The sequence below is a fragment of the Macaca mulatta genome, chromosome 3 (assembly GCF_049350105.2).
Source record: "Macaca mulatta isolate MMU2019108-1 chromosome 3, T2T-MMU8v2.0, whole genome shotgun sequence".
Lineage (NCBI taxonomy): Eukaryota > Metazoa > Chordata > Mammalia > Primates > Cercopithecidae > Macaca > Macaca mulatta.
Genome location: NC_133408.1, coordinates 92,652,562 through 92,665,741, shown reverse-complemented (window position 1 = coordinate 92,665,741; position 13,180 = coordinate 92,652,562). Strand labels below are relative to the sequence as shown.

General features: G+C 36.4%; 1 protein-coding gene across 3 annotated transcripts in view; it reads right to left on the bottom strand.

Annotated features, from left to right (window-relative positions):
• Window positions 1–456: 456 nt before the first annotated feature.
• Window positions 457–13,180, bottom strand: part of HERPUD2 (HERPUD family member 2) — a 56,704-nt gene continuing 43,980 nt past the window's right edge. For all 3 annotated transcript variants that reach the window (XM_077996940.1, XM_015133722.3, XM_077996941.1), the window contains 4 exons: window positions 6,184–6,306; window positions 2,935–3,258; window positions 2,112–2,229; window positions 457–1,649 (listed from right to left, as the gene is read on the bottom strand). In XM_077996940.1, coding sequence (XP_077853066.1) covers window positions 1,488–1,649; window positions 2,112–2,229; window positions 2,935–3,258; window positions 6,184–6,306 — 727 coding nt within the window. In that variant the 3' untranslated portion in view covers window positions 457–1,487. The remainder of the gene's footprint in view (window positions 1,650–2,111; window positions 2,230–2,934; window positions 3,259–6,183; window positions 6,307–13,180) is intronic.

The following is a 13,180-nucleotide window of genomic DNA, read 5'->3' as shown; positions in this document are numbered from 1 at the left end:
ATCTAACTTTACTTTTCAAATGGTTAACTAACTAGTCATCCCTGATAATTCACTTTTATCATTATAAGTAAACAAATCAGAAAATAATTTATTGATGTTTTCTTAATCTTCTCTGTTATCTAATCATATACATAATTTTTTTTCCTGGGCCAGTACCACACTCATAATTTTATAATGCATTTCATGTGAGATAAAGTTCTCCTGCCCGTATTTCTTTTATTTAGCTATCCCGTAAGAAACTCACTGCCTTCTCATGATACATTAACTTGGCTTTCACAGGGATTTTTAAACAAACTAATGAGGTTTCAGACAATCTAACTAGGAGATATCCATCTGGGATGGAAACAGGTGTAAATGAATTTTAAGACTTCAGCAACCCTTCCAAACAACTACTAAAATTTATATAATTTTTGCATGTAATAGGTGAAGAGTTTGAACAAATACCCCTTAAAACTGTTTACCATAATTGACTTTTTATTTAAAAAATTACACTGAGCAATTTCCAGCATATCTTTTTTTTATAAAAGTACTGCCTATATCAAACATTTTATATCACGTTAATTCCATTGAAGAGCTGCCTTTTTCTGTTAAGGTACTGATTCCAATTGATGGGATATATGCCCTTAAAATAGAAAGTTTCCATTATTTATTCAAATGTCAAAATTAAGATTATTGAGAAGTTTATTGCTTTATGGCTGGGCAAGATGCTACTAGTACATTTTAGGTAAATAATATTCTTTATTAAAAACTATGAGGTCATTCTGTTTAAAACTTTCAAGATAATTCACAGAAAATAGATATATTTATTCAAATTAAACATTAGAGGGCCAGGCTACTAGCTATAGACATTTACATGTGAAGCAGCTCTTTTTTTTTTTTCTTTTTTTTTTGAGACTGAGTCTCACTCTGTCACCCAGGCTGGAGTGCAGTGACCCAATCTCAGCTCACTGCACCCTCCGCCTCCTGAGTTCAAGCAATCCTCCTGCCTCAGCCTCCCGAGTAGCTGGGATTACAGGCACGTGCCACAACACTCGGCTAATTTTTTTGTATTTTTAGTAGAGACGGGGTTTCGCCATGTTTGCCAGGCTGGTCTCGAACTCCTGACCTCAAGTAATCCACCCGCCTCGGCCTCCCAAAGTGCTGGGATTACAGACGTGAGCCATGGCGCCCGGCCAATGAAGCAGCTCTTTAAAGAAATAAGACATGAAAATAGGTCTGTCCTGGTATATTACACATAATTGAAATGAATAACACCTGGAAGACCAATATTGTTACGCTATGTTCTGTTAGGATCTTAAAAAAAAAATTCAGACATTTAGTAGTCCATTTGTGCTTAAAATATTCATATGCATGAGAAGCCTAAAGAAAAAAAAACACCTCTGTACATGATGATCAAAAGAAAGTTATAAATTTTTTTGAAATTGCACTGTTATTTAAACCACTTTCCTAAAGTCAGACCCTCCTTGTAGCTGGCACAGTTTTTCAGGTCAATTGGCAACCTGGGGAGGCCCCTCTGGTATTAGTGAAGTAAAGAAGGTGGTGATGAAAGACCAAGCTGAAGCCATTAATCCAGGCCTTTGAACTGCACTGGCATCTTCACCTGCATCTTCTCCACTCTCATCTTCAAGCCCATCATCCATAAGACGCTCCTTTCAAGCAAAACAAGAAACATACTCCTGAGTGATGTGAACGAGCATTAGCTCATAATAGAAGACAGTTAAATTCTTTGTAGAACAAAGGAATATGAAGTGGTACATATGTGGTCATTAGAAATCTTTAAGGCCAAAATTGGTAAATTCCTCAGTGTTCTAGTTTAAAGGGGACAACTGCCAATGCAATACAATAAATTCTTACCATGTGTATAATTTTATTTATTGACTATTTTCAAGAAAAAAAAGTTACTTCTTCCCATTTAGTTATAATATATGACTGATTTGGTATTATATTCTAAGCTCTCCCAAATGAAACCATCACAATTTATATGTTAGCTTTCTTTCACGTACCATTTCACAAATACTTATGGAACATCCAATCTTCTTTCATCACACTGGTCCCGTACAGTGCTGGGAAAATCTCAATAACTTAAGTATACAAAAGCTTCAATCACATACCATTTCTTCAAGTTCCAAGTTGTTTGCATTTTGCCCATCATTGTTAACTTCAGCATTATTGTTGGGAGCCTGTTGATGACCTCCTTCTTGCCTAAAAGGAAACCATCCAGCTTGGTGTCTGTTCAGTAAAATAAAGAGAAAATAAAATAAGTCACAGTTGTTTTTATTTGTAACACTATAAAATGTTATTAGTGTCCTATAAGAGAAAAATGATTAGAACTACAATAAATAAAAAGACCAAATCTCCCACTTCAGGACAGGGAACCACCCTTCTCAAAGCAATGACAGCAAAACAAAACCAACTCAAATCTCTAAGTCTATCATGGACTTCACTGGCTCTATGTTAGTTATTAAAACATATCAGGAATCATAAATCTCTTTTGGTATTTTTCAAAATGAAATACAACTTAGATATCTGTTTGCCCCTTGGAGAGAAGGGAGCAGGGGAAAAACAGTCTACTTATGAAAAAAATCTGGCTTATACCTATAGGACTTACTATTGGTAAGTCTAATGAAAGAGGACAACCTTATGCAGGAGTGCATCATACACTTCTTAAGTTCTAAATAACGGATAGAGTATATCTCACTGAATGAACAATTTTTATAAAATACAGTAAACAAAAAATCTGCTTCTAAATAATTCTGATAAACATTCTCACTCAACAAAACCTGCCCTTGCTTTTGGCATCAAAAACATGCCAGATATCTAAAGTCCAGCATTCAAATTCCTTCACTCAACATTCACAACAGACTACCCTACACCAGATTCTGTGCTGAATAGTTTCAGACATTAAACCACAAAAAGTTAATGAACATCACTCACAAATAAACCAGCAGCATGGCTCCCATTACCATGATAAACCGACTAAAAGAAGAATAGAAGTATACAATGCTAAGGAGAATCGCAGCTCGTGAGAACGTGTACATCCAGTCTAGCCAGTCTCGATTGAAGTCTTCTTCATTTAGTACTGGACCTCCCTGTGCATTCATTTGAACATTCTCATTCATGGGTCGATTTTCTTGGGCCACTAGGTTTGGAGCTGGTGGGGGTTCTTCTCCAGGAACATGTGCCAAATTTAGAGGCTGTGAAGTAGTAGGCTGGGTTGGGTTGACATTTGATGTGGCCTGAGCTGAAACTGCAGCTTGACTGAAATAGTCACCAAAATAAATATTAAAAAGAAAAAAAAAAACTTTACCATACCATATTTTTTTAAACTTCTTGGGGAGCTATATGTATTTTTCATAAACCTAATATGGAATATCCCAACTCCTGTACCACATTTCTTAGGTAAGCACAAATTCCAATGGAAAAGTGGAGCCAAGGTTGATGGTAGATGTCACACAGGAAAGGATGTTCTCTTAGCCTGGTAGTGTAAGATGACAGGGGAAAGGCAAAAGATGTGAGAGCAGCCATGTTAACCACTACTCTCTCTTTCAATCAATTACCTTATAAGCTAATGAGATGTCCAAACCTTTTCATGAATGCCCCCTTTTATTATTCTACATGGGATGAATACTCCCAAGCTCACCACCTACCTCTCCCTCAGACCCATGTTTTGAAAGGCTTGTCTAAAAATACATGCTATTATTACATTGTGTGTCTACTGCCAGTGATAAATGATTTGTACTAGTATCCTAAAATCCTAAATACATCTCAGGTAACAACCCTTTCACCTCAATACTGATTTGGAAGAACTCCAACTGGGGACCACTGGTCCTTGTCAAGTTAGAAAGAATTGTGATTCTGAGGTTTGCTTGTAATTTGATTGCTTAAAATTTCCCAGTAAAGAATAAATTTCCCAGAAAAGTGATAATATATCTTGGATTTGCTTTAAATTATCCAACAGAAGGAAGAAAGTTGTAAAATAAGACTAACATGAATTGATAAATGTCAAAGCTGGGTGATAGGTACACACAGATTCCTTTTACTACTCTACCTTGTTATGTTTTTAAATTTTTCTACAATAAGAAGTTAACAATCAAGGGAGCACAGGAAAGTTAAATAAATGGTTTCCAGGCTACAAAATCCTATTTAAGCCAGTATGCTAATATCTTGTATCTGTATAGGGCTTTTTAGTTTAGAAAACACTTCCTACTTCATGAATATTCTGATACACAGGTGAGTTACTTTATTTTAAAGGGGAGAAACTAAGGCTCTGAAGTTAAATGATGTGTATAAGAGTATATGATTTAGCAGCAAGCATAATAAGCTCCCCTTATCTCACATAGTTCTCGTAAGGTTCACAAACGAGAAAAGGTGGGGTACAGCATCCAGCAAAGTACTGAGCACAAAGCAGTCACTCAAATGATAACCATTACCATGGCAACATGTAAGGTACGAGTATCCTGCCTGGAGCCAAGGGCTTATGAAAGAGAGCCTTAGGATACAAGGTTCATAAAGCAGCTTAGCTTTACGGGGAAAAGTCTGAGGATGTAGACTTCACAGTGGGCAAGAGAATCAGAGGATATCTGGGTGGCTGCGGGAATGACTGACTTAATTATGTGTTAAGAAATGTAACCTGGCAAACCGGGCATGGTGGCTCATGCCTGTAATCCTGGCACTTTGGGTGGTCGAGGCGGGCGGATGGATCACTTGAGGCCAGGAGTTCAAGATCAGCCTGGCCAGTGTGGCAAACCCCTGTCTCTACTAAAAATACAAAAGTTACCCAGGTGTGGTGGCATATATCTGTAATCTCAGCTCCTGGGAGGCTGAGGCATGAGAATCGCTTGAACCCGGGAGGCGGAGGTTGCAGTGAGCCAAGATTATGCTACTGCACTCCAGCCTAGGCAACAGAGTGAGACTCTGTCAAAAAAAAAAAAAGGGGGGGTGGGGGGGAGGGAGGAAGGAAGGAAGGAAAGAAGGAAGGAAGGAAGGAAGGAAGGAAGGAAGGAAGGAAGGAAGGAAGGAAGGAAGGAAGGAAGGAAGGAAAAAAAAAAAAAAAAAAAAAAAAGTAACCCAGCAGTAGTATAAGGAAATATAGTGAAAAGACTAAAAGGAGAAACCTATTGAAGTCAAGTGGACTTAGAATGAGAAAAGACCTGGTGAAACATTGGAGGTAGCATATGGGGAAGGACAAAAGCTCTATTAACTCATCTTCATAAAATACTGCTTTCAGGAGTAACAGAAGCCAGAATCAAAGCTGTTTACGGTTAAGAGCTTGGGTAATAAGAAGAGAGCTAGTATCACTGACAAAGAAGTGAGAAAGGAGAAGGCACTTAAAGAACAGAGGAATCGAATTTTAGATGCACTGAATTTGAGGTAAAGGCTCATTCCCCTATGGAAATCTTCCAACAATAAAGCAGAGACACAGGATGAAGCACAGGAGATGAAGAACCAGGATTCATTCACAGAGAGCTAACAACTAACGCCATACAAAAAAGAAATCCAAGAGAACTACCCCACAACTAAATCCCATCCTCTCTACCGACTATGAGTGCTGAGAAGCACGTAGTAACAAACACATGATGAACTGAGAAAGATATGTTAATAAAATGAGCTATTAAAGGACACAGAAAGATAAAAAGATACGGAAGACAAAAGAATCACAGAAACAAGGAGAGGAGAACGGTAAAGAGAAGCTAATCAATGTTAAATGAATGCAGAATGAGTTGGGGAGAATGAAGGCTGAGAAACTGTCCTCAATGCTAGGACTGTTCCATGCTGACCAGAATCAAAACGGACTAAATACTGAGAGTCCAGTAAGCATATTAGCCACATTTGAGCCCTACATAAGCGATGGCCTCCTGACATGATTCTATCTCTTTTTTTATTTGACTAACTCTTCATGTACATTTGCTGCCTTCCAGTGAAACATTCCTAAGTTTTCTCCTCTTGAATTTATAAAATGTTGTATTAAAGAATCTGAATACTGCTAAATGTAATTAGGGAAGATAGGGAGGAGCCAAGGGCAGGGTTAGCTCATGGGAACTGGAGGTGAACCCTTTTTCCTTTAGTCAAAACAACATTAAATACATAAAAAAATGAAATCCCAAATCAACTTACTTAGGATAAAAAGAAAATAAAGCAAGTAACACAGTGAGTAACTTAAAAAATGAACTCAGATTAACTTACTACTGCATATAATACTGATGAGCATACATCTGTTGCCACCACAGCATCTGCAGTGGGCTAAACGCGGGATACACTGGGAATCCAGGTGGAGCAACTTGCCCAGGAAACTGGTTGTCTACATTTCTGCAAGAAATAAATAATGAGCTCTTTTAATGCTCTAGCAGTTAAAAGTATTATTCTAAATTTTCATTCCTGAACCCCAAGTCAACCATTGACAGAATATATTTAAATCTCACTGAAAAGAAAAATACTTATTTTCAACTATTCTTCAAATAAGATAATATGTCTTACATAGGTTGACCCAGGGCCCAACTATAGAGAATAACTAACATTTTAGCCCAGTTTTAAAGGGAAAACAAAGAGAAACACCACAAAATATAGAGCCAATCTGAACATTTATTATCTTTTCACTTCATCACATGAAGCCAAAAATACCTTCATTTTAAGTACATTTTCCTTAAGAAACAAAGCCCTAAGATAAATTTCATGACAAAATATTTTGGGGAATGGTGAAATAGACAAATGATATTTTATATTAGTAATAAAATGTTATTAAAATACAGCAGTTATGAGCTGTAAAATAAAAAATGAACATTACAAAAACCTGTAAAATATTCTGTAAAGAGACAAGATTAGCAGAACATATTTACATATACATTCTTAAAGTAGGCTAAAATTTTCTTTTTTCTTTTTTTTTTTTTTTTTTGAGACAGAATCTTGCTCTTTCACCCAGGCTGGAGTGTAGTGGCATTATCTTAGCTCACTGAAATCTCTGCCTCCTGGATTCAAGCAATTCTCCTGCCTCAGTCTCCCAAGTAGCTGGGACTACAGGAATGCGCCACCACGCCCGGCTAATTTTTTTTGTATTTTTAGTAGAGACAGGGTTTCACTGTGTTGGCCAGGCTGGTCTCGAACTCCTGACCTCAGGTGATCCTCCCGCCTTGGCCTCCCAGAGTGGTAAGATTACAGACATGAGCCACTGCACCTGGCCAAATTCTATTAATTCAGTAAAATTGTAGAAGGTCACATTTAACTTCTCTACAGTTTCCTCACTTCTAAAATGGATCTAATAATAGACTCTTCCTCACAGGATTCTCACCCTGTATTCATGAAATGTTAGCTAGCTTTATTTTTATTCTTTCCCATTCCAACACCGAACACGATGCCAAAGTGTATAATGTGAGGTTTGTAGAAAATCACATATATCAAAACAACTACAGAGATAAACAGGTAAGTAAATGCAGAATTCTTTATGAATTTGCTAAGTCTTCTTCACATTACTTGATTTTTATCTTTAGCTAATACTAGTTTGGTCTATCTGGAGTGAGACAAGAATAATTAAATTCATTAGCTGTAATTTTATATTCTAAAGACTGTTTACACATACAATTGGTAATAATTGATTATAGAAACCTAACTTTAGAAGAGCTTGGGGAGCTAAGCCTGAATAGGCTATACTTAAGGAAACCTGGTGCTAGGTAAGGCATCACCTTCCCCACATATTACCTGAACTTTCCTTATTCTTGATGGAGCTGTGGCAGCCACAGAGGGTCCCATCCTCAAAAGACCCTTCAATCTCCTAATATTATATATATATTATATATACCTTCATATAGGGTCCTGTATAAGGGGGAAAAAACTTCAGCTCTCTTGGACACAGGACAACAGACGACACAGCACCTCCCCACCTAAAAAAAAGCAAATCTCAACCCAGCTATTCCTTTAAAAAGATGTCAGTTAGTGATCAACTCTGGAGAGAAAGCCATACCACTGAGGCAGAGAAGTATTATAAAAACATTCGTTTTATACAATTCAGCATTTACACCAGGGAGCTGATGCATCTCTGTGCAAATCTATAAAACTACCCAAATAATGTATTACAGCAATATGCTGTATCTAGGTGTATATTTTAAATTTTATTAGTATTCCCCATTACGAAAAAATCCATCCCCTTGAAAGTAAATCTCCACCAATCACTATCATTAGTAAGAATGTCAAACAAGTCTGTTACTTCAACTGTAAAATGGGAAGGCCGGACTTTGTCACTGTTTTTAAAGCTCAAGGAAGAAAAAGAAGACACTAACAATTACTTTTTTAAAAAGTCATAGTTTCCCACCTCACCCTCCTGCATGCTGCCCAAAACATATGGAGAATATAAGGTGATTACTGAAAATATGTTGCCAAAATAAACAACCTGCCCAAAGTATTCTTCCCATTTTCCCTAATAAGTTAGAAAACCACCGGACAATATAATTGCCAAATACATCCCAGACCCAAGATGACACATTATAATTTTCAGTTGTGTTCATTACCCTCAGACAAGATGGTATGCTCCAGAAACAAGGAATAAAAGATCTGATGCTAAATTATAAAGTTCTTAATAAAATATATAGGAATAGATACAATGAAACACATTACTTAAGAATTTAATATATTTTAGAGGATGCATCATTAAACAACCAGTTAAAGAGAATTGTTATTTAGTGCTAGGAAAAAAGATTACCAAATTTGTGGGAGAAGGGAGTTTAAAAAGCTTCATCTCATTCTATATATTCAAATAAGAGAGATGAAATAAATTATTAAGAGTATAACCATAGATAGCCTAGAAGAAACTAGAATTATTTACCAACCCTTTGGAGGAAGGATTTTCCTAACTTAAGTAATAGAAGAAAGCAGAAAAAAAAAATCAACCTATTTGACAACAAAATTTAGAGAGAAATGGCTAAGAAATGTAGTTTTACATTTCTTAGAGAGAGAAATGGCTAAGAAATGTAGTTTTACATTTCTTAGAGAGAAAAAAAATCAACCTATTTGACAACAAAATTTAGAGAGAAATGGCTAAGAAATGGCCAATAAATTGTAGTTAATATCTTTTCTATATAAAGAACTGATAGAAACAGAATAATCATTAGGATATCAAATACTAATTAAAGCAAAGATAGCATTTTTAAGTTTATTTGCCAAGGTAGAAAAGATTAAATAAAAATATCCATTATTGGCAAGAGGTACAAGTAAAACCTAACTCTTTGATTGCTAGTGGCAGTATAAATTGGAATAAGCCTTTAAAACACAATTACAAAATTAAAGACCTTTAAAAATCTTTTGCTCTATGGAAAAAAAAAAATCTAGCTCATGGATAAGAAGAATCAATATCATTAAAACGGCCATACTATCCAAAGTAATTTGTAGATTCAATGCAATCCCAATGAAACTACCATTGACATTTTTCACAGAACTAGGAAAAACTATTTTAAAATCCATGTGGAACCAAAAAAGAGCCTGAAGAGCCAAGGCAATCCCAGACAAAAGGAACAAAGATGGAGGCATGATGTTACCCGACTTCCAACTACTGCACGGCTACCAAACCAGCACTGTAACTGGTACAAAAACAGACACACAGACCAATGGAACAAAATAGAGAGCCCAGAAATAAGGCTGCACACCTACAACTGTTTGATCTTTTATAAAGCTGACAAAAATAAGCAATGGGAAAACTATTCAATAAATGGTGCTAGGATAACTGGCTAGCCATATGCAGAAGACTGAAACTGGACCCACCTTCCTTACATCATAGACAAAAATCAACTCAAGGTGGTTTAAAGACTTACATGTAAAACTGAAAACTATAAAAATCCTGTAAGACAACCTAGGCAATGGGCAAAGATTTCATGACAAAGATGCCAAAAGCAATTGCAACAAAAGCAAAAACTGACAAGTGGGATCTAATTAAACTTAAGAGCTTCTGCATTTAAACAAACACCCTACAGAATGGAAGAAAATATTTGCAAACTATACATCACACAAAGGTCTAATATCTAGCATCTATAAAGAACTTAAACAATTTTAAAAGACAAGAAAAACATTTAAAAAGTGGACAAAGGACACAAACACACACTTTTCAAAAGAAGATATACATGTGGCCAACAAGTAAATGGAAAAAAGCTCAACAACACTGATCATTACAGAAATGCAAATCAAAACCATAATGAGATACCATATCACACCAGTCAGAATGACTACGATAAAAAAGTTAAAAAATAACAGATGCTGGCAAGGTTGCAGAGAAAAGGGAACACTTCTACACTGTTGGCGGGAGTGTAAATTAGTTCAACCATTGTGGAAAGCAGAGTGGTGATTCCTCAAAGAGCTAAAAACAGAACTACCATATGACCCAGCAATTCCATTACTGGGTATACACCCAAAGACATATAAATCATTCTACCATAAAGACATATGCACGTGAATGTTCATGCAGCACGATTCACAATAGCAAAGACATAGAATCAACCTAAATGCTCATCAATGACAGACTGGATAAAGAAAAAGTACATATGCACCATGGAACACTACACCACCATAAAAGAGAATGAGATCATGTCTTCTGCGGGAACATGGGTGGAGCTGGAGGCCATTATCCTCAAGAAACTAACACACGAACAGAAAACCAAATACCGCATGTTCTCACTTATTAGTGGGAGCTAAACGATGAGAACACATGGACACAAAAAGGAGAACAACAGACACTTGGGCCTACTGAGAGTGGCGGGTGGGAAGAGGGAGAGAATCAAAAAAAATTACTGGGTACCAGGCTTAGTACCTGGGTGACAAAATAATCTGTAAAACAAACCTCCATGACACAAGTTTACCTATGTAACAAACCTGAACATGTACCCATGAACCTAAAAGTTTTTTAAAAAGCTTTGCTCTTATGCCCAACTGCCCAAATAATTCTGCTTTTGAAAATTAGCTTATATAGAACTATGAAATAAGGAAAAAAACTTCACATCTCTGCCCTTTAATAAAACCTTTATACATACTCCCACTTCCAGCCCGCTGTCCTCTAGTAATAGAGAGAAACTGGAGACAGGGACAATAGTTCATTAATTTTTTTAAAAATAGAGAATGTTATAGCACTTACCACCACATTGAAGTTGCCTTTTTAACTGCACATCTATGTAGGCATTTACTCTCTGACCTATCCACTTTGGCCCATTCCTACTTTAAGACAGAAATCTACCCTAAATACAGCAAGGCCAAAACATAACAAAAACATGAAGGGATATTTCCACAAAACTATTCATCACAACACTATTTATAACAGCAAAGATTGTAAATAACTCAAATATTTGTCAATATGAGGTTGGATGTCACAGTTTACGCACTGAATGAATTAGTATGCAGCTATAAAAAGGAATGACGATCTCTCTCTACTCCTATGGAGTGACTTCTTAGACATTTACATAAAATTTTGTTGAAAAACAATGTTAAGAAGAATATGTATAATATTTGTATAAGAATGAGGATATATTTTTATGTGTGTGTATATATACATGTGTGTGTACACACACAAACACACACACACATTTTCATGAATTTTCCACAAAGAAACCAATGGAAAAAATATATATAATAAAAATAAAATAATTATTATGGAAAGGAAGAGAAAAAGAGGAGTGAAGAAAATGAAAATAAGTCTCTCTGAATGTATCTTGTTTTGACACTGGAACATTAATAATGTTTTATGCAATTAAAAAAAACTAAACTAAAAAGAAAAAAATAGAAAGCTGGAAAAAAAAAACTAAAGAAGTTTCAAGTTTAATAGTACAACCATACAGATAATTATTCTACTGACTTCAAAATAATATTTTAACTATCCCTAGTAGGGTAAATACTAAATACAAAAAGAACAATAAAAGTTTTAAATCACACTCAGTGATCTTACAAAAATGGAAATAGTATTGCTATTTTAAAACTATTTGAAAAACATACGCATATATACATACAGATAAAGCAAATAAGTAATTATGCTAATTCATTAGGGACTAGGATGTTTTAGCACAGAAGATATATAAATACACATACCCAAGATGATTTGTGAAAACTCTTTAACTTTCGGCCGGGGGCGGTGGCTCAAGCCTGTAATCCCAGCACTTTGGGAGGCCGAGATGGGCGGATCACGAGGTCAGGAGATCCAGACCATCCTGGCTAACACAGTGAAACCCCGTCTCTACTAAAAAATACAAAAAACTAGCCGGGCGAGGTGGCGGGCGCCTGTAGTCCCAGCTACTCGGGAGGCTGAGGCAGGAGAATGGCGTAAACCCGGGAGGCGGAGCTTGCAGTGAGCCGAGATCAGGCCACTGCACTCCAGCCTGGGCGACAGAGCGAGACTCCGTCTCCAAAAAAAAAAAAAAAAGAAAAAAGAAAACTCTTTAACTTTTAACCTAAATTTGAAATATCGGTATGAACTCAAGATTTTTTTTTTCCTTTTTTCTAAAACATACATAGCACCACCCACCCATGGGAGAATTCCTTTTTAAAAAAAAAGAACAAAAAAGATGAACCTTAATTGAATTTAATCAGGCCCTAGATCTAACTACCAGTTTACAGGCAATATAGGATAAAGAAAAATGCTAAATGACACCATGAGAACTTAGTCAGCTATATTTAGACCACTGTGGAAAATAACACAGAACAACTACAGAAAGAGTATGAAGTAAGAAAAGGAAGGAAAGGGAATTAGATTAGAAAAGCTTTAAGAAACATCAACCTGCCAGGCGCAGTGGCTCATGCCTGTAATCCCAGAACTTTGGGAGCCTGAGGCAGGTGGATCGCTTGAGGTCAGGAGTTTGAGACCAGCCTGGCCAACATGGTGAAATCCCATTTCTACTAAAAATACAAAAATTAGCCAGCGTGGAGATGTGTGCCTGTAGTCCCAGCTACTCAGGAGGCTGAGATAGGAGAATCACTTGAACCCAGGAGGCAGAGGTTCCAGTGAGCCAAGATCGCACGCCTGCACTCTAACCTGGGGGACACAGCGAGGCTCTGTCTCAACAACAACAACAAAAAGGAAACATCAACCAAATACACCATGCCACTCTCTTCAAATATTGATTCAATCTGAACACAAACTGAATACTAGATGATATTGAAGATTTATTTTGTTGAGTTTTCTAATGGTATTGTGATTAAGATTTTTTTAAAGCCCATAGCTACCATA